The sequence below is a fragment of the Anabrus simplex genome, chromosome 6 (genome assembly GCF_040414725.1).
Source record: "Anabrus simplex isolate iqAnaSimp1 chromosome 6, ASM4041472v1, whole genome shotgun sequence".
Taxonomy (NCBI): Eukaryota; Metazoa; Arthropoda; class Insecta; order Orthoptera; family Tettigoniidae; genus Anabrus; species Anabrus simplex.
Genome location: NC_090270.1, coordinates 27,982,981 through 28,010,762, shown reverse-complemented (window position 1 = coordinate 28,010,762; position 27,782 = coordinate 27,982,981). Strand labels below are relative to the sequence as shown.

The 27,782-nt window shown below is 40.4% G+C and overlaps 1 protein-coding gene across 1 annotated transcript in view; it reads left to right on the top strand.

The window, feature by feature from the left end:
• Positions 1-27,782, top strand: part of LOC136875843 (sodium-coupled monocarboxylate transporter 1-like) — a 138,532-nt gene that overhangs the window by 100,891 nt on the left and 9,859 nt on the right. Inside the window, exon 14 of the mRNA XM_068228212.1 lies at positions 6,759-6,960. Within this exon, the coding sequence (XP_068084313.1) occupies positions 6,759-6,960 (202 nt within the window). The remainder of the gene's footprint in view (positions 1-6,758; positions 6,961-27,782) is intronic.

Sequence of the window (27,782 nt, the reverse complement as noted above, 5' to 3'; positions counted from 1 at the left end):
TGTTTACGCCGCTCGCTTGGAATTTAAACTCCACGGAAAATCCAAGTCTCCAGCGAAAGATCGATGTGTCAGCTCAGCACTCGCCGTAGATAAAACAGGAAGGCCCTTAACACGGTATGGGAATAGGATCCTTGGCTTATTCGATGATGATGATAATACTAATAATAATAATGTGTACTTTATATTCGTAACCGCCCTCTACCTGCAGAAATGTTGTCACGAGAGGATCATGAGTTCATTTTTACCTTCCGAATGACGAGACAACAATATTTATAACATTCCTGGAAGCATTGTATTTTGCAATCCCACTCACGGGTGGGTTTTTCAGCTTTTTTAACTGTGAGAAACTGCCACTGACAGTCGTTGCACGAGAGCGGAATCGTATACTTACGTTGTAAGTCTCCATGTGCCTCACACAAGTTGCATTATGAAATAAAAATAAACCTTGCTTCTCTTGCCTTGGTATTCGTTAGTAATCTGTAGGTTTTACATGGTCAATAAAGGAATAAATAGGTATAGTACGTAATCAAAGTACAGCTATGTGAAAGGAAGTGATTTCGTTTGATGCTTCACTATTTCAGAATGAAGTGCTGTACTTGTCTGATGGACGCACGATGTTAATGATAAGCTGGCTGTGGCCGCGATGGTGAACGGAGACGAGACGGGAAGGGGGAACAGGGGACGTGCTCACATGCGGAAGGATACTTTTCCTAAACTCTTGACTTGAATTTCAGTATAGTAATGAAATGAAGAAAATTGTAGTTCAGTTACATATGTACGGGAAGCAGGAGTAAAGAACGTTACGTAAATAAATGCACGCATAAGCACTTCCTTCTTCTTCTTCTTCTTCTTGAAAGGTGTGGTTGGACTCATGTGTTATCGTCCAGTCACGAAACCAGATTAATAATTTCAACACTGATACATGTATCACTCGTAGTGAAAGTTAAACGTGTATATTATAGAAAAACACACCATAGGACTCACACAAATGATGACCTCATATAAGACAGAGGTTAAGGTGATTTATATCCCACCAAAATTATGACAAACATTTTGCAATGGAAGAGTAAGCACAAAGAGGCTGTCAAAGGATTATAATAAAATATGTGCATCATCAAGAAACTGATTTATGCTGTTAACAAGAGTAGGAGTTAGAGAGGATAATAAACACGAAATACTTGTGGGGAAGGGGATGCCCATGTTAAGCAAAGAGGATAGGAACCGCTGGCGGGGAACATGAAAAGCAGGACATTGAAACAGGAGGTGATTACTGTCGGTATCAGACAAGCCATAAACACAGGATGTTGGGGGAGAAAGATGAAAACGATTTTTATATTGGGGAGTAAGAACATGATTAAAACGTAGCCGTATAATATATGTGATATGTCGCCGAGAGTACGTGCCATACTAAAACCACGGTTTAGGAGGAATAACGGGTTGTAATTGATTATAAAAACGTCCTTTTTCTGGTGACGATTCATTCCAATCGGACTGCCATTGTTGATACCATATAGCCCGCTCTTCATGAATGAGATCAGAAGGAGGGATCACTAGAGAAAGAGGGGGAGATTGTTGTGATGCTCGTTTAGCTGCCTGATCAGCAGTCTCATTCCGCCTTATAGCAGAGTGACTGGGAACCCAAACCAGAGTTACTTAAACACCAGAACGAGTAAGGATATATAAGAGATACTTAACGCTATATAAGTACCAATTAGGGGAAGAAAGAGGCGAACATAAGGCGTGCAGAACATTTTGTGCATCCGTGAAAATCGTAACCTTGTCATACGCATGTGACCTGATGGCAATGAGGGCTTGTCGAGTAGCAAACAATTCGGCAGTAAAGACAGAAAAGGCACAAGGGAGGGAAAATTCAGAGAGAGTATACGGTTGAGGGATATAAAAGGCTACTCCAACGCCATGTTCTGATTTTAACCCGTCAGTATAAATATTTACTTCCCTTGTGTAGAGGGAAAGTCGAATACGTTTAGTCGCAAGAGGGGAAAGAGGAGTAGAATGTGTTAGACAAGAAAATGATTCAGAAGAAGATATAATGACTTGAGGACAAAAGGACTGACTGTCATAAGGGATAGAGTATAAGGGCAATGTGGGTAAACGGAGGAGCTCAACTTCTCTCGGGATAAAAGAACAAAAGGCGGTATATAAAGCAGGGACACGACTTCCACGGGGAAGTTGGGAAGAATAATAAGAATGTAAAAGTCGTAGCTTGGGGATAAGCTGAGACCGGGAGACAGTAAAATGTTTGAGGACATACTTAGCGGCTAGGTTCTGTCACCGAATCTTTAAAAGGCTGTTCACCGGCTTCTATTAATAAGGCGTTGGTTGGTGTAGTTTTAAGTGCTCCTAAACAGACACGTACTGCACGGTATTGTATTGTATTTAAACGTGCAAGGGTAGTAGGAGAAGCGGTGTCGATAAAAAGAACACAATAATCTAGTAAGGATCGAATAGTTGCTCTGTAAAGGAGAATGGCTGTAACGGGGTCAGCGCCCCAATTTCGACGGGTGATCGTACGTAATATAGTAATAAAACGATCAGTTTTACGTTGAAGCGAATCCACATAATGAGTGCACGATTATGTGTGGTCTAATATGACTCCAAGGTAGGGATGCTGATTGACAAAGGGGATGGGAAGATGATCAAGAAGGAGAGGAGAACTGTTAGGTGCGCGAGTATGGGTAAAAAGCATTGCAGCACATTTTGAAGGAGATAGTGAGAAGCCATGTTCATGTATCCAGAGAGCAACCTCACGAAGGACACACTCCATTTTTCTCCTACACACGTCAACACTATCATGTGATACATATAAAACATAGTCGTCGGCGTAAGCTAAAACTCGGGCGTTATTTGTAATTATACGTTCTAAATCTCGCATATAAAGCGCAAAGTGGATACCGCTTAATATATCACCCTGTGGGACTCCATGCGAAACGTGTCTTCCTGGAAACGGGGGATAGGGGTATTTGAGAATGACAGTACGAGAAATATACAGGCATTCTAATAGAGAAATAAAAGCAGAGGGAAAACCAAGGGAATCAAGGCAAGTCCATAATAGGTGTAAAGGAACGAAATCATAAGCTCCTTGGATATCAAGAAAAACGGCAATAGTGCTATGTTTACGATGTCTAGCTAGTAGGAGATCAGTCAACAGAATATTGAGTGGATCTTGTGTGCTACGTCATTTAAAAAAGACATACAGATATATAGGAAGGATTTGATGTTTCTCCATAACCCAGAGAAGACGCTGTAGTAGAATTTTTTGAAAAAGTTTCCTAATACAGGAACTTAAAACAATGCCACGATAAATTGAAGGAGAAGAGGGATCTTTCCCACGTTTAAGAATTGGGACTAAATGAAAGTCGTTCCACTGTGTCGGTACCTGTAAGGTGAGGAGGATATTTTAAAAAGAGAAAGTAAAACAAGATGGCCGGAATGGAGTAAAAGGCGGAGCATAGTGTAAGTGATACTATCAGAACCAGGAGACGAACTACGAACTGCTTGGAAAACAGACTGTAACTCGGACAGTTGGATGGGTTGAAGTAAAACGGAAAACTGGGAAGATATGGGACGAGAGGAAGAAAAGGGAGGAGGGATTATGAAGTCAGGTGTTAAAGTATATAGAAAAGAAAGACGGACATTAGGCAAAATAATCGAATGCGCAGGGTGCACAGAAGTAACACGGGTGAGCGCGCGAATGGCATTCCAAAGGGATGTTGCAGATACGTGGTGATTAAGAGAGGAGATGAAGGCTTTCCAAGACTCGCGTCTCTTTGCATTAAATATGCGCTTGATACATGCATTATGGCGTTTCAATGTTAAATAATTAGCTAAGGTCAAATTCTTACGACACAATTTAAATAAAGCTGTTCGCCGCAGTATTAACTTGTGACATTCGTCGTCCCACCAATGTATTTTCTGATAAGGACTGGAACAGAGGTGGGATGAATTTGCATGGATGAAAAGTCTCAACATATGTGGAGAGAATGCGTAGAAGGGTGGGATAGTCTAAGGTGGTGGGCGTGTATTGAAGGATATGGGTGTGAAGGAAACTACAATACGATTGTTTGTCAAAATTCCGGAAAGACCTAATATTACTGAACTGGGAGGGTGGGGATGAGGAAAAGGGTGGTTTACAAATGCCATAAGAAATAAAATAGGGAAATGATCACTCAAATGAGTGTCACGGAGTGTACATCACACGGTCTTAGGAGTCATGTGGTCATGGCAGAGCGAAAGATTAACAGCACTAGGGGGTGCTCCAGGAGGGCAGAGCCGAGTAGGGGACCCATCATTTAAAAGGGTAAAGTGATGGGATTGAGATGTCGTAAGAAAATTTGTCCATTTCGATGTGTCTTTAGAAGTATCCCAGGCAGTATGATGGCAATTAAAATCACCAAAGGAAAAACATGGTCAATGGAATCAAATTGGGTAAGGAAGTGGGACTAGTGAGAGGCAGAGATGTAAACATCAGAATAATACACATTGATGAAATAAAAATTACGCACAATAATACCTAAAGCAAGAGTATTTGGAATGCAATGCGTCAGAGTGTAGGGGACATATGGAATAGTCTTATGAATAAAAATGGCAACGCCGTTACTTCCATTAGTATCAAGGCGTTCGACATGAAACTCAGGAAGTTGAAAAAGGGTGTCTGCATAAAACCACGTTTCTTGTATTACAATTGTGTTAGCACATGTTTCCTGAATTAATAGTTGAAGTTCATGATTTTTTGTGTGAAAAATACTTCTAGCGTTCCACTGCAAAACGCTTATCATATAGGGTAAGGATGTGAGGGATGCGATCTCGTAGTTGATAAATTATCGGTGAAATGGGAGACTCTCCTCCGATATTCTGGAGAAGCAAGAATAAGATTTGTTGGATTTCTTGATTTACTTTGTTTCTTTGCATCAACAGTTGCGAGTCGTGGGATCGGGGCGGATAACTAGGACCCGGAGTAGACGGAGTTGATGCTGTGGAAAGAGAAGATGATGATGTAGCAGGCGGGGGTGAAGATAATGGAAACCGGCCTGTAGAACCAGGGTCAGGGCGTACTAAATCAAGATAACCAGTTCGATCATAACCCGGAGTCAAAGGCTGGGGTACAGATTTCTGTATTACTTGTGTAAATTTACGTTTTCAAGAAAACTCTTGAACAGGGGAAGAATAGACATGTTCTGGTACCAGAGGGGTGGGGAAATCCTGGGGGTGTTAAGACGGGTGATAATGAGGGAGGGAAGTCTTGTTCTTAGCATCTTGAAATGAGATATATTCCGTGCTAATGACCTTCTTTATATCTTGATATTTATGTTCCGGACAAGATATTGCTCCCGTTGGATGTGGGCCTTTGCAATACACACATTTTACAATCTGAGATGTACATTGATCGGTAGCGTGCCCCATTGAACACTTCCCGCAGCGTGCTACCTGCGCACGACTATGGGCCTGTGTATGGCCATATCGGAGGCATTTTGTGCACAGAACAGGGGAAAAAATGAAAGGCTCAACACGCAAGTCAACTTGGAATAAAGACACTTGTGCAGGAAACTTTTGGGCTCGAAAAGTAATTTTAATGGACCCCGTGAGGACGTATCCAACACCGTCATTGGAAACGATACGACGGTTGAGTCGTTATACTGATTTAACTAGCTCGGCTGAAGTAAGATAAAGTCGAATGTCATCCTCAGAATGGTTCTTATCCACATCTCGAATAATCCCCACACGAAAAATATAAGAAGACCGGATGTATGCTTTAAGACGCAGAGATGCGAGCAGAGAGTGGCACAGAAAAGTATTGGCTTGCTCCGCATTATTAAAAATTATTTGGAGACGATTACGACCTTTACGGGAGATAGACTGGACGAAAATATCACGTTCGTAAAAATGTCTCCCAAGGGCCATAGGATGGAGTTGCCCTAATTTTTTTCCAGAGATTCAACGCATACAATATAAGGTCCACGGTGTGAATGAGAATACTGTTCACGTTCCTCAGGAAGTGGTACATTGTCACCATTAGAATTAGGACTTTGTGATAACTGAGAGTCTATCAAATTCGATTGAGCTGCCGGACTTCCAGAAGATTCGTCTTGCATCCGAACTTCTTCCTCTTGCGTGACAACTGACTTATCTCCTAACAAAAGGCTGTCACCTCTACTGGAGGCAGCCAGTATAACACACGGCACTAGCACTAAAACAAGAAAAAAGAATTCTCACAACCAAGCACTAAAAACACGGAGCATACGACTAAGCGTACCACACTATATAAATACTAGGAAGCGACTGGACAGAGTTCTTAACAATATACCAGTAAATAAACTTCAAACTATTTGCCGAAGTTCAAACAACACCACTCTATGTTTGCCAAGGAAAACGCATATGTACTTTAATAACAGTAACCGTACGGATTATCCTCCACAGGTCTTGACATCAAACATGGAAAATACATACACTGGGATTTCATAGAGTTTATAACTTACCCAAGCATAACAAGTGTTGTTCTTGGTACTAGAAGTTGAACTTGCCACAGTAGGGATCTCATCCGCTTTAAAATGATTAGTGTGTTTCAATCTGAATGACTCTTCCAAACCCTGCCATAGTCATGTGGGCGTGGCTCGTGAAGCGTCATTTTCGTGAACATTTGAAGGCACCTACAGGCATCAGAACCCCCAATAAATTATATTCAGAAGAAATGGAGAATTCTGTCTCGTTAAATGAGTGATGGAGTGATGCTGTGTTTCCAGTGACGTCTTCGTGCTGTTCCGTATTTCTTACCTGTGGTACACCGTGCTGGGCGCTGTGGTCACCATGGTGGTGTCTCTGGTGGTAAGCTTCGCGACGGGGCCCAACGATCCGAGAGACGTAGAGCATCGGTTGCTGAGTCCAGTTATCAGGTGGATGATGCCGCAGCAAAACACGAAGTGCGCTCTCAGCAAGGGGTACGAGGTACGTGTTGATGTCTTTACGCCGAGCAGGCATTTTAAATATCTCATATTCCAGTTACTCCCCCGTCAATACCAAATGCCACTCATTTGTTACTGCATTCCTACAGACCACTCAGGTAAATTAATGTAAGGAAAGGAGCCGATGGGCATTACCACTGTCTCCATGGTGTCCAGGCCGTACTGCAGCTCTGATGAAGTCACACTTGGAGGCGACACCCACCCGCTCCACTTGAACAATATACTCGTTTAAATTACTCACGGAACTGTTAACGCCTTATAAAACCAAAGAACATTCATAAATATTTGTTAATTCTGATTTACAATGCATTATCTTTCCCCACATATTCTTGCGATTTTCTAGTCAATTGGAACATTTATATTACACACACACTTAGCAAACATGCAATCAATTACAATGGAGTGTATTACGCAAGTACCTCACAATTTCCACTCCATGAACACTGCTGCTTTCCTGGACTTCCAGTCTCCAACAACAATAAAACAAAATGTCTCTGTCACGAATTCAAGCTACTGCTAAAAATTGTAGACTTTGAAATAGCATATTTCGACAATACAATTATTTTCATCTTCAATTTTCATGGAATAACCCAGTACCGCAGCCTATGATATGAAGTTTGATAGGAAAAGATTCAGCAGGCTTATTCCACAATACATTTCGAAAGTGCATAGATTGAACTTGAATTTTCAAATACGCCGTACTCAGATAAGCCGTAAATCTCATTACGTAAAAAGATACCTACCGTTACGCATGCTTTTGATATAAGAAATGTTAACTCACCATCTGGACGAAACATTTATATTTACGTTAGGATTTGGTCTTCAGGAAAATGATTAATACACACAACTGTGTTCTGATCAGCTATTACATTCTCGCTAGGAACAGCCTTCTCCCATAGTCTAACTTTTTCTTAATCAGACGTTTCAGCCAGGCACATAGCAGATATTCGGCATTGTAATATCTCTCACTGATGACCTTAAGTAAGGTAAGGGTGAATTCTGCCCGAAGGCAGGTCCGAACCTCCGCAGAGGTGTGCCTGAGCCGGAGTTTACGTACGATAGGGTGGCCAGTTCATTTCCGCTCCTCCATTCCCTTACCCCCACCAACAGCGCGTGGCAACCCATCCAGATCTTGACCACGCCCAATGTTGCTTAACTTTGTAGATCTCACGGGATCCAGTGTTTCAACGCGGCTACGGCCGTTGGCTGATGACCTTAATTGATAATAAATACCGAATACACTATCTCAATTACTTTTGTACTATAAAACACTACAAAAGTAAATTTGAAATTTAAAATTTAAAACACTGAAGAGCGATCTTCTTAATCTACATGCTCACATATAAGTTGTTTTCACTACTTAGGCACTTTACTTACAAGTGCAGCCGGTGGCGACTCATTCTCTTATATTTATGAGTAAATATGCAGCGAATGTTGAAAATTTTAACAGAACAGCGAAAATTTCACAACTAACTCAAGTGCGAACCTTCCACCCTAGCGATCAGCTGATGGTTTTCCCGCGCTAGCTACAATACGGCCTGGACATCATGGAGGCAGTGGCGTTAGTATGCCGGGGGATTCGAAACGTTGTCCAGAAAATGAGTAGTCCATAGAAAGGTTCAGATACAAAAATGTTTGTGTCAGGGGGTCGCTGAGCGTCGTGACCCCGTGAACTAAGAGGCTATCTTCAAGACTGCTGAAGAGGTAAGTCGGTTATTTCATTGACTTGTCCATCCACTTGTTCGCTGGTCTCCTGCCTTTAACCTTCCCTTCCATGATTACTTTTCCCAGGTTTTCTCCACCTCTTTTTACTCTACGTCCAAGGAAATGGAGGATGTTTTAGCTGACACGTGAAGAAAGGCGCTTGGAGATGTAATCTTCTTTGACAAATATAGGCATCAGTTCTTTTTCCGATCCACTTTATGCGTAGCATTCGGTGCCAGCACCAAAGCTCGAATACATCAATGCGCAGCATGTCTCTGGCATTGAGAGTCCATGTTTTACATCCGCACAAAAAGACAGAAAACACGAGTGTTTTAACAAGGCGGATGTTTGTGCTGATTGTGATAGCCCTGTCCTGCCAGATCTTGGCGAGCTTCTTCAGAGCCACTCGTCTTAACGCAATTCGTCTTCTTATCCCTTCTTCACGACTTCCTGTGTCACACAGAGTTGACCAATGATAGGCGAATGAATGCACCACCTCCAAATCCCGTGATCGACCTGCGAGTTGGACCCGTGCTACTATATCAATTGTCATAATTTTGGGTTTACTGAAGATGATGTGTAATCCATAAGGTAAACTAACGTATTTTACTTTTGTTAATAGTCAGCAAGTTCATCTTTTCTGCTGCCTATAAGCACGGTGTCATCTGCAAATCGGAGACTTTTAATAGTCCTTCCACCAATTGATATCCATCCACCAACAACGTTTCTAATAACACATTCAGCAAAGACGCTGTATAGCTGAGTAGACAGGACACAACACTGTCTAACACCTTTAGACACCTTGAAGAATTCGGAAGTGCTTCTCCAAAGAATTCAAAGCTGAAATACGTTCGTTATACAGACCTTTGATCAATGCTATCAAGAGTGGTGGGATATCGAACACTATAAGCACCTGCCACTACTTTTCCCAGACAACAGAATCAAAGGCGTTCAGATCGTCAAGGAAACATATGAAAACGAGGGCACAAAACTCATACGATTTCTCAATTACTTCTCTTATATTAAGCATCTGTTCAGAAGTTCCTTTTCCTTCCTTCAGAAACCTGCTTGTTCTTCGAATATAGACTATGGGAGAAGGCTGTTCAATCTATGCACTTTCGAAATGTATTGTGGAATAAGCCTGCTGAATCTTTTCCTGTCAAACTTCATATCATAGGTTGCGGTACTGGGTTATTCCATGAAAATTGAAGATGAAAATAATTGTATTGTCGAAATATGCTATTTCAAAGTCTACAATTTTTAGCAGTAGCTTGAATTCGTGACAGAGACATTTTGTTTTATTGTTGTTGGAGACTGGAAGTCCAGGAAAGCAGCAGTGTTCATGGAGTGGAAATTGTGAGGTACTTGCGTAATACACTCCATTGTAATTGATTGCATGTTTGCTAAGTGTGTGTGTAATATAAATGTTCCAATTGACTAGAAAATCTCAAGAATATGTGGGGAAAGTTTAAGCCTGTACTCACTGAACCAGAAATAGTATGTTAGGGGGAAGATAATGCATTGTAAATCAGAATTAGCAAATATTTATGAATGTTCTTTGGTTTTATAAGGCGTTAACAGTTCCGTGAGTAATTTAAACGAGTATGTTGTTCAAGTGGAGCGGATGCGTGTCGCCTCCAAGTCTCATCCCAAGTGTGACTTCACCAGAGCTGCAGGATGTTGTACGGCTTCAAACGCTGGTTCAAGATGTACCGGAAGATTTTGCTTGTGTGGAATATGAGTGCAATAGTTCTGTGGTTACAGCAGATCTTGTGCGAGGTGTTGAAGAGAGACTTAACCCAATATTCCTGGCTACTCCCCACTTTCCCATACTTTTTTACACAAAGAATGCAGTACATCAACGCCTTCCTGACCCATCTCTATGATCGTCTCCCCAGATATACCATCTACACCGAGAGACTTGTAATTTTTCAGATGATGAATTGAATTTTCTATTTCCCTGCATGGGATTCGAGGCTCAACTGATCCATGATCTGCACCGTTGTTATTTCCAAAAAGCATCTCTTCACTGTTATGTTTCCACATCGCAACAACATCCAAATTGTCTCCGATAGGGTCGCCATTTTCGTCGTCTACCACCAACGAACGAGGTTTGAATTTGCAAAGGATGCTGTGAAGTTTCTTCAAGAGGTAGCATACCTGATTCTGATTTTTTGTTATTCACACAAACATTTTTAATTAACTCCTCTCTGTCTCTTCTACAGTTTTGTTCTATTTATCTGCACGGGTTCTTATATATTTCTTGATCTGTATAGTGTGAGTACCATTTTTGTACAGATTACATATGTCTTCAATTAATTGTAAAGTGGATTGTGATATCCAACCATATTTTACAGTTTTCTGACGTTGTTCTGATAAAGAAATAGACAAATATCAGTCCTCTTTCATTCGATCCCTTATTTGCGAGACTGGATTTTCCCTATCAAGACTGAAGTTCCGGTCTCATAAGGTCACCAAATATCTACCAAAATTTGTGATTCTTCGCTGTCTTTCTTCGTCTTTCTTTGTAGATCTTAAATTAATCAGCATTTTCATGGAAAACAGATTGTGATGACTTACACAGTCAGCTCAAAGAAACGTGTAAGGATCTATGACCGAAGTCTATCAGCATCTACGCACTAACACAAATTCAAAATGGTTTATGAATCTATCACCAGGTGATATCCATGTAAACAGCCCTCTTCGATGACCATGCCATTATTCAAACAGAAATCCGGTAAGTACCTTCCTCGTTAATTTCCTTCACCTAGACCATAAAGTCCAACCACAGTGCAAATGTGTGGCCGAGGTAACCAATTTTAGCATTGAAATCTTCTTTGTTGGGGATCTTAGTACCGGTAAGTACTTGTTCCAGTTGTTCATGTAACTCCTCTATCTCGTGATCCGGTGCTACAGCAGTAGGGGCATATATCTGAATGGCATCCACTAACTGCAAGTTTGGTTTACTTTTTGCAATGATCACACGTAATATACACTCATGTTCATAAAAAACAGAACACCTTGAAAAACTAGAGATAGGAAGTTCATATCCACTGGACATGTTCATTAGTATGTTCTTCAGAAACGATTAGCATTTCAGGCACTTTGGTTCAGCATGTGTCTGTTGTCTAGTAGTTATTTGGTCCTCCATAGGCACTGACAACTTGTTCCATGCGTGATGTCATCGACGCGTATAAGGCGTGAATGGCATCCTGGAGTATAGTCATCCATGCTGCATTCGCCTGGTTCCACAGTTCATCTTTGGTGGTTGGCATTGGGTCACAGCGCCGCACCCGTCGTTTTAGCATATCCCACACATTTTCGATTGGCGAGAAGTCCGGCGATCGTGGGGGGGGGGGAGGGGGTGCAGGGCAACACTCTGACATCCTGTGGCAACAATAAGGCACGTGTTCGTGCAGAAATATGTGGTCGGGCATTGTCCTGCTGAAATATGGCGTCTGGGATGTCGTGCAGAAAGAGTACGTCTACGGGTCCCAGGTTGTGATTCACGTAGTTCATACTGGTCACAGGGCCCTGGACACGCATCAACTGTGATTTGTGGTTGTACCCAATAGCACCCCACACCATAAAGCCTTGAGTTGGCTCTGTATGTCTTGTGCGAATGCAGTCAATGTGATGCTTCTCTCCCTGTCTGCGACGAACCAAAATGCGGCCATCATTTTCAAATAAACAGAACCTGGATCCGTCCCTAGTGACGTCATTCCATTCATCATTGCTGTCTAGCATGTTTACGCACATTAGTCAGAGGTAGGAGGAGAAGTGGACGACGTGCCTGTAACGCAGACCGTAATTAACGGCAACGGACTGTCACTCCTGATAGTGTATGATGTGTTACACCGTTCCACTTTTGCGCCAGAGACGAGGAGGCGCAGATCTCTCCTGCAATGCTATTCGGATGAGGTGTTGATCTTCTCGGGGGTGGTCTGGGTGGTGCGACCAGACCCATCTTGTCGTGTTCTAGGGCCTTCTGTGAACCATTCTGTGCACACCCGTTGCACTGCCGACACAATTCGTCCCACACTAGCAGCAGTTTCCCGGATGGTTGAATCACGTTCTCTCATGCCTAAAATGCGCCCTCTTTCAAACTCACTCCTTTGACGGTACGTTTCTCGCATACGTCTGCGAGGCATCCTGCACATCTCCTCAAGTCACACTGATCCATTTCCTTTAGTTTATAGCGACAACGAGAGCGGCAGGCGTAATTTACCAGTCGGTGGTGATGCGCCGAGATATTGATGTCGACCCTGAACCTGAGGGCCGATATGATTCAAATGCTAATCATTTATTTAGAGCATACGAATGCACATGTTCTGTGAATATGAACTTTCTATCTGTAGTCTTTCAAGGTGCTCTGGTTTTTATGAACATGAGTGTATTTTATTGGTCTACACATACAACACGCGCCCGGTCTGTGCATTTCGTACACTGCACCCATTCTTCATCAAACGACTCAGGACAGATAATGCATACTGCGTTTCCTTCAGTTTCCTTAGTATTTGCATAATAATCATAATAAAACTGCTTTCGGACAGTTTTGTTTTCCTTGCTGAACTGGTGAGGTACTTTGAACGCTCTGCCAAAGCGAATGCTAATTGTAAAAATTCTTTCCTGCTCATGAGCATGAAGTTATTATCTAGATCCTTCATATAAGTAACCAACTGATTTTCCATATAATCATCAAAGTATTTTTGAGTAGATCCGCAGCCTCACCAACTCTAAGTGCTCTCAGACGATCTCCTAACGTACTTTTTGACACACCAAAAGTCTCAGCAGCCTGCCTTGCTGTCATTTTGTTAGAAATAATTTCGTTTAGTGCCACCTTCATCCCGTTCTCGGTCCACGTTCCTTTTATTTTACCCTTTTCCTCGGTCATTTCATCCTGTAAAGTGAAAAGAAGTGGATATAATTTTATTCCTTTACAATTCTTATTGGCCGGTACTGTACGAAACTCACGTGAAGGAACTTCCCCGATGTCGTGAAACATTTAGCAGCTATAGCGCTTCTAAAGAATATAAGTTATATAAAAAAAATGTTCGAACAAAATTAACTGCTTACTTGGAATTGGAGTACCTGGGGCTTGAAAATAACTTTTCGCGATCGAACGTAAGCCAGCCGAAGTACCACACTCATATTACACATAAGATTAAACACTAATCACGCGGGAATATAGCATCCTTCAAATGCCACCTGTAAGCTACTGCCATTTAGCACCAAAAACGATAACCAGCAATGGCTGCTCCTGTAGGACTCTCTCATACATACATACATACATACATACATACATACATACATACATACATACATACATACATACATACATACATACATACATACATACATACATACATACATCATACATACATACATACATCATACATATGGACAGGCAGAAAGAGATGACGGAAAGTTAAAATTTGCATTTCCTTTTTACTGTGGATACGACCGATGCTATTTCTTTTTAAATTCTGAGCTATGTACAGACAAAGCTCATATTATATATAGACGGTTGTCCAGTTGTACTCTCTCTTGAAACAATAACCACCACCGCCACCGCCATCTTGAAATGGCAGAGTATCATTCTGAAGTACGCAATCTCGCCACCTTCTACAAATACCACGTAAATACCAATTAGATCAAGTACAGAATATCACAGAATCCTCTATGGCCGCATCAACTATGAGACGAGAGAAGCACCCTAGGAAGCGACACTGCTCCTATTCTCAGCTTAGAGCTGAGTTCACTGTTCCGTCATCTGTCACTAAATCGTGTGTACACTTTGACATGATCATAGATACTGGAACTTCTAATAGTTTCACTGATGAAACGTTTGTGTCTTCTCATAAATTCAAACTCTTACCTAGCGGCAGGTAACAATGGCCACTTATTCTAACCACTCAGAGTTTCTGGAGGGATGTTATGTCAGTCTCGAGTTGGAGGGACACTTACACGGAAGATACACATTACGAGTGCTCAGAAACCTTTGTGCAGACATTATTATTGGCCATCACACTGCTGTCGAAATATTATTCGAAGGACCCAAAACTCGATTAGTAGCTTGGTTTCAGCCATTGATCCAATATTGTAGCTAAGTTGTTTGGCAATCTGCTTCCATGCGACAAATCAGCCGCTCACAAATCAAGACGCCATTTAAAGGAAGATGCTGGTTTTATTGAGTCATAAATAAGAAATCTCTTGAATGTAGGTATTATAAAGGAAAGTCATTCTCCTTTGCGAGCTCAAGTACTCGTCGTAACTAACGAACATCGCAAGAAAAGGACGGTTGTAGATTATACCCAAACGATCGGTTTACAATAGTAGATACCTTCCCTTTGCCACGAGTACCGGTACATGAATTCGTTCAAAAGTAGCCAATTACTCATTTTTGATCTCTATTGATCTCAGAAGTGCATACCATCAAATTTCAATTTCTCCTGAAGACAAGCCGTACACGGATTTGAGGCATGTGTAAAGCTTTGAATGAATGAATGAATGAATGAATAGGAGTACGCCCATCCCCTAGTTCCGGATTATCCGGAATTAAGGGAGAAATCTCTCTTTTATTGAAATTTGTTCAATTTTGATACATGCCTTACATTTTACATTTTCCTCTTATATTTGTTTAACTATACTACTAAATATAATTTGTTTTGTCCTAGACGTTACCAATGCTACATTGTCTAGGACAACATGTATCTTACCTTAGCCTATTCATACACTTAAAGCAAAAATGATCATTATCAAACATACAATATAACTGCTCACCTCGTGGCAAACTAACAAGAAAAAAAGCACACACTTCTACTTCACAGCATAAATAATTTAAATAATTGTAAATACCCACTTTCCAGCAGATACTCTATATTATATCAAACCTTTTCAGGCAAGACACAAAAACGCCTACACAGGCAATTAAAGAACCTTTTCAGGTGTATCACACTATTCCAATGCTTGCTTAAATATCGCCATGTATCTTCCCTTTACTATTTTTGACACAAGTATTTGTTTAAGAGCAACAATACTTTTGGTTAGTGCTAATCTCTTTTAATTTCCGTCTGCCACATACTTCTTAAAATACAAATAAACTTTGCTATTCGTCCTGGAGTGATCCATTTTTTATCTTACAGTTTAGCTATTGTATAAAATTCCTTCTCTCTTTCTACTTTTAATTTATAATCCTCACCAAAATATTTAGTTCTCAATACATACGTTCCCCTACATACTCTCAATAGATGAGCCTTTTACATTATTTATCCACAGAATAAACAATGATTCTCATTATGTTTCTCTCTCGGCCCCTTATTTATATATAAATCCCAATTAGCCACCACACCTCTTAGTTCTCTATTTGGGAGTCTTTCTTTCCTAATTGACATGTTTTGAATAATTCCACAAAATTCTGATAGTGTTCTTTTGGTTTCACATTCTGCCAAAATCATCTGTTTTTCCATGTCCCTCACTCTAATCGTTACATTTTTTATGAATATCTTCTCTTTACTGTTCATCTCTTTATCCCAGTATTCTCCCATTCCTATTCTGTCTAGCATACTTTTCATTTTCGACACTCAATAATCATCATCTAGGTGTTTCATCTGGTGTTGGTATGCTTGGTTCAATGTTTCTCTCCCATCTCCCCTTCTTAATCTTAACCAATATTTTACTACTTTTCTGCTTATATCTGCTTGGATATTGATATCTTCACATAGTCTTCTAGCTCCAATATTTGCTGTGCATTCTGGTAGACCCATTATTATTTTACAGAATTTGTTACTTATTACATCTAAACTTAATTCTTTTTTTCTACTTCGATATTCCATATTTCTGCCCCGTACAATGTTCTTGATATCACAAGATTATTTAAAAATTTGTGTGCAGCCTGTATTCCATATTTGGCATCTTCCTCTCTAGAGACCTTGTACTTGATAGGGCGGCCAATCCTTTCAATTTGGCACGTTTTATTTGTTCCTTCCACATCCCATTTGATGTTATTATGATTCCTATGATTCCTAGATATTCTAATTTATTCACAACTTCTAGTTCTACATCTTATAACTACCAGCGCCTTTCGTTTCTCTTCAGTTTACTCTCTTACTAACCATTACCATTGTTTTCTTGATATTTATTTTCAAATTCCATGTACTGCAATATTCAGCTGTTTTCTTAAGACTGTTTTGCATACCGAATGTTGTTAGTGCGAGAAGGAGGATGTCGTCTGCGAAAACTAGGCCAGGAATTTCTTTGTTATTTAAGCTGGGACTTGTCCTATCGTCCTTCCCCTGACAGTCCATTACATCAAAAATAAAAAGTAAAAACAATATTGGTGATAATTTACATCCCTGCTTAAGTCCGATATTCGAGCGTATCCTGCCTACCATTAGATCTTACTTAAATTTAATCGAGCATATCACTTCTGCATATAATTCTTCTATGGCTTTAATCATTGGCTTTAATCATTTTATTTGACATCCCTATTCCAGCCAGTTTCGCAACGACAGCCCGTCTGCTAACCGAATCAAAAGCTTTTTGCAGACCTATTGCTGCAATATATAATCTACCTTCTTTCTTCCTTATGTACTTATCTATTATTCTTTCAATTATAAATATATCATCTGTAGTTCTCATTCCTTTCCTAAATCCTGACTGGTACACTGAGAGCATAGAGTAATGTTCTGCCCATTTCATAATTCTTTTTGCTAAAATACCGGTGTAAATCTTACTGAGTGTATCCAACAAGGTGAGACCCCTATAGTTATTCGCGTTCGATCTTTCCCCCTTTCTTTTATATACGGGGCATATTACTCCTTTTTTCTGCCATCAAAGATTTTGTTAAATGTTTTAGTTATTATTTCTAGCATTTGGCTGTTATTCCCTAGCTCTTTCCAGAATTCATACGTAATTCCATTGACAGCACCTGATTTTCCTCCCTTCCCTTTTTTCAATGTGTCTAATACCTCGTCTGTGGTTATTATAGCATCTAGTACCAGCAGAGTGAACTCCACATGTCTCAGTATACCTGTCTCAGTTTTCTTCCTTTCCCATGTGTCTTTACCCCATAACAACCCCTTAAAATACGTTAACCACTCCTCATCGCATATGCTTTCTTGATTACAGCTTTTAAAATCCTTTCATATTGTACTAATTATTTTCCATACTTGTTTCATTTTCTTTACAGAACTTATATAATAATTTTTCCCCTTTGGCCTGCCAGTTCCTTTCATTTTCGCTCATTAAATCTTTTTATTCCTTCCTCTTTTTACAAAAATCTGCTCGTAAATCCTGAGATCCATCTTTTCGATCTTAACGCTTTCATCACTTGATTTTTCTTTTCTTTACACTCATCAGTATACCACAGGTTTTGTGAATGTTCCCTTCTCTTACTCCCAACCATTTTTACACCAGCTACTTCTATTGATCTTTCAACCATTCTTATTGCTTCTTCTATGTTATTATCCTCTATCATATTCTCAATACCTGTCTTCAAAATTTCAGAAGTTTTCCAACTATAGTAGTCCCTAAATTCGTCTCTATGTTCCTCACTCCACCTGTACCTTTCTAATTTTCTCTGTACATAGTTAAAATGATGTTTTCCTTCTTGTTTACCTTCGTCTCTCATTAATCGAGTAGCAACTGGGAAATGATGAGACGCTGTCCAATTTTTTACCTGAATGTCCTTAACAAAATTTAAAAAGCCTTTCTAGATGTCAACACCAACACATACTCGACTATGTACGGTATGTTAAGTTACCTGATTCGTCCCCCAACCAGCCCCCATTCAAAATGTACAATTCCTCTATCGCACACATTTCCAGCAATTTCTCTCCATTTTTCTTACACTATTTGTCTTTACTTCTCCTTCCTTCTATTAATATTTCGTCAATTTCTTTATCTATAATGGACTCTTTTCGCCAATCCTTGCGTTAAAATCACCCATTATAATTATTCCCGCTTCTTCATTTTCTAATTTAATCTGGTTTACAAAGTCAATAAGATCTTCAAAGAAGTTTTTCTTCTCAAACGGGGACCCCGGTGGGTGGTAGTAATCAAAACCTATGAATAACTCTCTCCCACTCTGATTTCCTTTCTTTATTTTCACCCAAATCATTTCCCCACAACCCGATTCCCAAAGCTCTACCTGACTGCATATTTCATCTTTTACAATCACTGATATCCTTCCTCGGTAACGCCCTTTCAGTCACCTTTTATGTTTCATTCTACTGCAGATCTTAAAACCCGGTATTTGTACATTGTAGCCCCCCGGTAACCAAGTCTCCACCATCGCAATAAACTCACTATCTCGCATTAGATCTCTAACTCCATTTCCTAGTTTGCTCAGTATACCCTCAATATTTGTTAATCCCACGACCCAGTCTAGCTACTTATTCGTGGGTATATCTGCTGTCGCCAGGGCCTTACTTCTCGTCATTCGTGCTTTATTCAACTATATAACGGATCTACTAGGGGAGCTATTCCCTCTTCTAACCCCCTGGCTTCCTCGGACCCTGTCAACACTTTTTTGGCCCAAATATCTTTCAAATTTAACACTGGCTTACGTTTCTTTTATTTTTTCCCGGAGTTTTCTAAGGACCCCCTCTTCTTCTTGTGTTGATTTCCTGGGTTGGTGATGTCTGGTTTCGAGCGCCGCGTCATCCAGTTCACTGTCCGTGTTTCGTTGATTGTCACACACAGCTGCTGACTCGGATCTACAGTTGTCACTCACTAGTCTGCCGGCCTTCCATATAGCTGACACATCAGGGCAGTGCTCCAGCTCGCGTAGCTGACTAGCAGTCCATGTCCTACTCCATGAATCGCCCACCGTTACAAGTCTGCTTCCACGGATAAATATTTTTAGACCCGAATGCCACACCTTCCCTTGATGAAAACGTAATGTTCGCATATTTTCCATTTCTCCTTGATCCAATACTTTTTCAATCCATATTTTTGTGCCTTTCAAGCTTTTCGCACTTTCCACATTTTTTCTGGCCTTCAAACTAGATACCATACATACTTTCTCTGGTATTCTTCCTATATTCCTCCCTAATCTGAAGGCACTATCGATATCACTCTCATTACACTCGATCTTCAACTTCTCCATGATTAAGGAAAGTATTCAAACATATCATTAAGGTTAAGGATTGTTGCCTAGTTGTACTTCCTCTTAAAACAATAATCACCACTACCACTACCATTAACGTTACCGGTACCTTTTTCTGTTTCTTCCAGCCCGTATATTATTATGTTTCTCTCCCTATCTTCCTTCACTCGCGTCCTTTCCTTTTCTTCGAGGTTCTTTAGCCTTTCTTCTATATCCAGGACTTCCTTCCTCATTTCATCTATCTCATTCTTGTTCTGCAGTACGCTCCCTTTGATATGCTTAAGTTATATTTGTATGAAGGTCTTCAAATCCCTAAATTCATTTTTTTGTTCCATTAACATTCCTTGGTCTTCTCCGCTTTGCATTCTTGCATGACCTCCTTGAGCTTCTCAATATCTTCCCATGACAGCCCAGGGCCTGGATTTAGCTCCACTCCACCGATCACTAGTAGCACCATCACCACAACCAATGAAAATACCACTTGCGCGATGTTTAAGCTATTTTTCACCATTTAAGTTGATTTCACTTTCCACCTGCCCTGCCATCTGCCTATAGTACATCTGTATTGATCTATTGAAACTCCCATGGTAGCACACTCCTACACTATTTACTCGCTCAGCACACCACGTCCTTTCACCTCGCAAGCTGAATTGCAACTGTGTAAAGCTTTAGCAGTTCCGCAGGACCCCTTTTGGAATAATAAACCAAGTCGCTTGCTTCGAACGAAATAGTTCGAAATGAGTTTCGTGATATAGATTTCGATGATGTTACAGTTTGTGAAATAACGCTGAGCGTGATGAAAACTTGAAGTGGCTTCCAAATATAGACCGACCTTAAAATGAAACAAAATGTAAATTTTCTAGGACTACCATGAATTTGTTACCGAGAAGACTATCAAACTGAATCTTGAACGTCTCCGTCCTCTGCTTAAACTCCCCCATCCAAGGTAACGTGGCCTCACTCTGGCCAGCGATGGATATGTCTGCTCATTATTACAAATTACTTCTCTGACAAGATAAAACCCATAACAAATTGCTCTACTCTTCCATTGTAGACGTCTGCTATTAAAGCTTTCAATTATCTAAAGTAGGACATCCCGAACTCTGAAGTGAACTCCATAGATGAAGAAGTTCAGTTCACAGTTGAAACTGATGCAACAGGTGCAATGTTTTCTCAAATGGGAAGAGTTGTAGCATTCTTTTTACTGAAGTCTTTCAAAGACTGAGCAACGTCACCCCGTCACTGGGAAGAGGCAAATGCGATAGTACAAGCGCTGCAGAAATTGAGGAATTACCTGCTAGGTCGTCATTTCACGTCGATAAACTAACCAGAAGTCGCTTATCTTTATGTTTGGAGTTAATGGCCACAAAGTTAAAAATTAAAAGATTCACAGTAGGAGACTGGAATTGTCTTCTTACAAGTGTGATATCATATATCGCCCTGGAGAGGAGAGTATAGTAATAGATGCACTATCAAGATTCTATGTCATCCAGGTGTAACACTTTAGTGCCATTCGGTTCGTTCCAAAAGCATGCCGTATTCCACAGATGACATAATACAGATAACAGCATCTTTCTCCACGTGTGCTGAGTTGAAATGGAACTACTTTAAAGCACACTGGTAAATTCATGAAACCACTTCACCCTCCGAAAGTTTAAATATTGACTCAAAGGACGATTACCGTCTGCATCTAGAAATCGCTATCTTTTGGTCGTGGTGGAGGAATATTCAAGGATTCCTTTCGAATTGCCATATCCTGGAATATCTCTCGTGACTGTATTAAAGCATTTGCGCAATCTGTTGGGCATGTTCGGAACTCCTGCGTACATTCATTATGATCGAGGCTCGTCTTTCATGTCAAAAGAACTGAAGATTTCCCAGACTGCTCACGGAATATCCACCAGTCACACATCACCATACACTGCTCAAGGTAATGGACAAGTTGAGAGATGCAATTGTGTTGTTCGGAAAACGGTGACACTTGTACTGAGGAATAGAGACTTACCTATGACTAAGGGGGAAACTGTATTGCAAGATGCTTTACACTCAGATCGATCTTTGCAAACGCGACGCGTCAAGAACGCATGTTTTAACATCAGCGGAGATCCTACTATGGACACTCCTTACCAACATCGCTGACAACACTATATCTAGTGTTAAGGAAACGGCATGTCTGAGCTTCGAGTACGATCCATTACTTAAAGAAGTTCCTCTCAAGGAATTAAATCTTGACTGCGCACATGTTTGTCTTCCTAATGGCCAGAAAACAACGGTACCCCGACGAGACGTGTCTCCTGCATATGATGAACACCCTTACAGCAGCTCTCAGTCGTGACATGACACATCCATCAGCAAACTTACCACAACAGATGACAGAGATGTTTCGTATCGGGATACGCCAGTAAGTACGCTTCCCGTTTGACTTTCAGAGGGGCTAGGAAGGCCTCCTAAACATCTTTCTGGTTATGTGACATGTTGATGTTAAAAATTAAATTGGGGAGTGTTATAGTGATCAGCACTCATAGCGTACAAATATTTCGGTTCTTCTAGGGATATTACACTGGCACTTTGACATAACATGAAGTATGTACAGTTTCGTAAAATAAAGCCAGTTTTTAGTCTATTATATAGGGCAACCCTGAGAATGTCAGGAATTACATAATGAATAATTTATTTGTTTTGACATAAATATGTCATACGCCTGGGCAATCGAAAATGTGTGTAACTTGATGGGACATAATGTGTGACGGAAGTGTAACCATAGTGACGGTGCGAGTAGTGATTTAAGATATAGATGAATGGGCCACTGCCTTCGTAATGTCCAGGCCGTACTGTACCTCTGATGACGTCACGTTTTGGGGGGGACTTGAAGGCCATACACATACGCTCCGCTTGAATAACACACTCGTTTAAATTGCTTAAAGAACTGTTTACACCTTATAAAAACCAAAATAAATCCTCAAATATTTGTTAATTCTGACATACAATGCATATCCTTCTCCGTAACGTTCTATTTCTCCCGTATATACGTTCGTTTGCGTGAGTACAGCCTAACACTTTGAGATATATTCTTGCGATTTTATCCATTTTCTGGTCAACTGGAACATTCACATCATACACACTGACAGAAAACATGCAGCCAATTACCATTACTATTTATTACAAATATAAATTATTTCTGTACCTCACTGTTTCCACTCCATGAACACTGCAGCTTTCCTCGACGTCTTACAGGAAGTTACACCGGTATGAAGTAGGTCTGCTCTCTTTGAAGCACTTTGTTGAATACACAAGTCGGTGTGAATTTTGGAAAAGTTATTTTAAAAAATTTCACCCAAATATATATAGGCCTACACTGTCCGGCCAGGTCTTCCAATTTCTTCCCGCAGTCACAAATGACTAGGGAATCTGCCAACTGCATTGACTCCAAAGCCAGGGATTTTGTGACACGCTTAGGATCGTCTGAATTTAGAAATACCATCTTATATGTATCTGACACTAACACACAAAATACTTTGTACACCTCAATTCCAAGTTCTATTGACATGTCTGATAGATACTTTAGGCCCCCTCGATTTAGGAAATTCAGATATCTTACTTCTGGAGGTAATTCATAAATAAGATCTGAATCTGTCAGAAGATAAGATTTACATAAATCACACTGCTGTTTGATACTCATAATTTATTATTATTATTATCATTATTATTATAATTATTATTATTATTATCTTACGGTGAGGATGGGACAGGAAAGGTCTAGGAATGGGAAGGAAGCGGCCGTGGTCTTAATTAAGGTAGAGTCCCAGCATTTGACTGGCGTGAAAATGGGAAACCACGGAAAACCATCTTCAGGGCTGCCGACAGTGGGGTTCGAATCCACTGTCTTCCAAATACTGGATACTGGCCGCAGTTTTTAAGCGACTGAAGCTATCGAGATCGGCGTTACTCATAAATAAGACTTGCATTTTCAAATACACCGAATTCAGATAATCCGTAGGTCTGATTACAAAAAAATATAGGGCCTACCTAATGTTACCCATGTTTATGACATAATAAAAAAATTAACTCACCATCTGGACGGGACACTCTTATTTCTCCCAGGATGCGATTTTCAGGAAAGTGCTTAATACACACAACTGTGTTGTGATTAACTATTAAATTCCCCCTGGGAATAGCCTTCTTGCATAACTTAACTCGTTCTTCATCAGAAGGAAACACTAATACCGGAGTGTACTCTCCTTGTTTATAATTGGCTTTGCAGCCAGGCACACAGCAACTCTTAGGCATGGTGATTTCCCTCACTGACCATCTTAATTCAAGTATATACAATTCGTGGTTAGTAATAAAACACAGAATGCACTAACTCAATTTTACACTATAAATATAACTGTACACAAATAAACTACAAAATTAAAACGCTGAAGAACGATCTTCTTCACATAAATACACGCTCACACTAAGTTTTCTTCACTAATTAACGACTTTCCACTTAATAATGCAGTCGATGACGACTCATTCTCACATATATCTGAGTGAACACGCGGCCATCGTTAAAAATGTCAGTAAAACTGCGAAAATCTATGTTTAACTCTATTAACTCATGTGCTAAACTTCCCCCCTAACGATCAGCTGATTGCTTTCCCGCGCTCGTTACAGTACGGCCTGGACATCACGAAGGAAGTGGATGGGCAGACAGTGTTACCTAGCAACCGTGCAAGCTATGTATTATGGCTGGTTGTCATCTGAAATTAGCAGACGTTGATGGATAGCTATGACCGGAAGAAATATTTACGATCAATCGATCAATTGATTTTGGCAGTGGGAAATAGTTTCTTTTTGCAAAATGCTCTACATTCGTGAACAATACAAAACGAACACTCAATGAAGTGAAGTTAGTCACCCACGATATTCAGTGTGTGTCTAGTTTCACTATGTCCCCAAAGGATCGCCCGTTTCTGTTTACAGTAGTTCTTATTGGCATATCACTCGGCGTATGTACACACAAGCACGTCCAGCAATGTGAATTCTCTGTGAACTGGACTGTTGTGTTGATATTTCAAAGTCATTACGTGAAGTAGAAGTGAACTCGTATTATTCTGTTATCAAATTTACCCCACACCGAGACTTATTTTGGCGAAGACGGGATAGGACAAGGCTACCATGGGAAGGAAGCGACCGAACAGCCATGTCTGGTATAAAAATAGGAAATTATTTTGAAAGTTTTCAATGAAACTACCATCTCGCGAGTGCAAAGCCATAGCTACACGACCAAACTGCGCTGCCAACTGAACTACAGAGAGTTAGGAACTGTCCAATACTACTTCCTTTATAAGTTGACGAAGGAAGACATTACAGGAAACTAGAGAACCATAAAAATATACAGTGTTGGGAAAGTAGATTTGTCAGGATTTTTTGAGAAATTATTGTAGATAACCTCTCATTTTTCAGCATTTAAGGACACTTTTATTCTCGTCCTGCGGAGTAGGGAAAATAACCATGTGTAAAAACACATAACCACATTTGAGTTGAGAATTTTAGTGTAGATACGGTATATTGAATTGTATCTTGCCTAGGCAGTTTTCATTTCTATTAGAGTGTTGTTGTTTGTCCAACCCTTGTCCCGTTTCCCTACGGGGTCGGGTATGAGGTGAGATGAATTTGTCGTGGCGGTTTTTTATGACCGGATGCCCTTCCTGACGTCAACCTCATCAGAGGAGTTAATGAGAGATGAAATGAATGACGTGATATATGATAGTAGGGAGAGGGTGAAACCCGGTGCCGGCACATAGCCTACTCCTGTCGAATAGCACCAAGGGGTCTGCTCAAGGCTTAACGTCCCCATCCGACGGACGAATCACCATCAACAGCGTCATATGCCCTCACTCCATATGAGCACTGCGGAGAGGTTTGGAATTTAATCCAGGCTTTTGGCACGCAATCTAGTGATTAGAAATTGTATACCACCACCTCCCCTACCCTGCCGGCCAACATTCTGATGGTGAAAATTTTTTCGACCAACGGGACTCGAACCGGCTAACCTCGGTGTTAGACCGTTTTAGACTTCAGCGCCTTAACGATCATGGCCACCAGGCGGGCTATTTCTATTAGAGTATAGTAGGAAAAAATAGTATTAATAACAATCTGTCTACGCATCTAACTTTGTTGGTAATCCTTGAATAGTCCTTGCGAATTTCATTTCTGTTTGTGGTTAGTAATAACCTATTGTAATTAGAATTCATCTGAACGTAGTTTAAACATTATTGTCGTGTATTGTAGTATCTTATTATAAATTAGCCTGATTATTCCATCATTATGAAATATTTGTGTAGTAGAAGTATCCCTAGTAACTAGTATATCTAGAAAATCTCTTTCTAGAATGATGATGTAATTAGGATAGGCTTATCTAACAGTTTAGAATTGTGAAAATCTTGTGCATTCCTTTCAGTATTTAGTAACTAACGGTAGTTTTCGTCCTGTTATGGTGTTGTAGAATAAATAAATAGCGCGACTAAGTAGTATTGTAGTGTATAAGTATATTAATGATCTTATTGTCGTGTGATATTTGTGTAGTATCCTAGACAATATTTCTTTCAATTCATTTTTTTGCACAGAAAAAGTTTCCCCCTATCTTTTCATCATTCCGTAAAGAATGGCTAAGGAGCGCAAGTGTAAGAACTGAGGATGTCTGCAGGCAGTGAAGAGTATGACGGAGGAGTTGGAGAGTTTGAGAAAGATAATTAGGATTCTCTCAGAAGACAGGAAGGAAGGTAGGCCTCCCTCAAACAATGTACAGGATACAGTACGGGTAAAAGAGAGATGGGAAGGAAAGGGGGTAATTGTAGAAGACAAGTAGTCTTATGTTTTGAGGGGAAGGACATTGCAGACTAAGGACTCTATTCAGGATCAGAATTCAGGACAGGTGTATGTGAGAAATGGGTACGAGTCACTACACGTAAAACAACAGTAGAAATATGAGGAACGGGGACTGTCGCTGAGAAGAGTGGAAGCAGGAGGAAAGGGGACGGTAGGAAAGGACAATATGGAGTAGCGGATAGGAGAAGAAAGTTTAAACAGGGTCATGGGAGGGAGAAAAAGGCAGGAGGAGGTAGATTCTGCAGCCATCATGAAAGATAGGGCTGACCAGGAAGGGAAGGGGATCAAGTGAGGTGGGTAGACCTGAGGTTCTGATCATGGGGGCCCCATTGCTGGACATGTGGGTAAAGTGTATGGAGGAAAGGGAACTAAGGTCGAGTGTTATCCAGGAATTAGCTTAACGCAGATGTTGAGGAAAGTAAAAGATAAGAAGGAGGGAAAGGAAAAAGTGGTATTGCTTCACATTGATATGAACAACGTAAGGTAGGCAGGTATAAGTACCAACATACTGTACTTGAAGATGTGTGGGATTTAATAAATGCAGCACGGTTGAAGTTCAACGAAGCGGACATGGTTATCAGTGGAATACTGTGTAGGAGGGATAGTGACTGAAAGGTAATTGGGGATTTAAATTTGACTATGGAGTAAGTATGTGGGAAAATGGGAGTGAGATTTCTAGATACTAATGGGTGGGTAGGAGGTAGGGATCTGCGCGCAGATGGCCTTCACTTAAACCACAGGGGTACGTATAAGTTAGAACATTTGTTTAGAGGGGCTTCATGGAGGTATTCGGGGAAACGGTGTGGTCTACGGAGCGGTGATCAGGGTACAGGGACCTGGAAGTCAAGTAGGGAAGACACAAACATATTACTGTTGAACTGCAGACGTATTGTAAAGAAAGGAATAGAATTAAGATTTAATAGATATACATTTACCAGATATTTCAGTAGGAGTCGAATCAAGGCTGAGAAATGATATCGTGGATGTAGAAATTACTCAACAGAACTGGAATGTGTATTGTAGAGATAGGATAGGAATGGTAGGAGGGGGAGTATTCATTCTGGTTAAAGAAGAATTTGTAGCTGCGAAAAAGTTAAAGTGACAAACATGAAATTCTA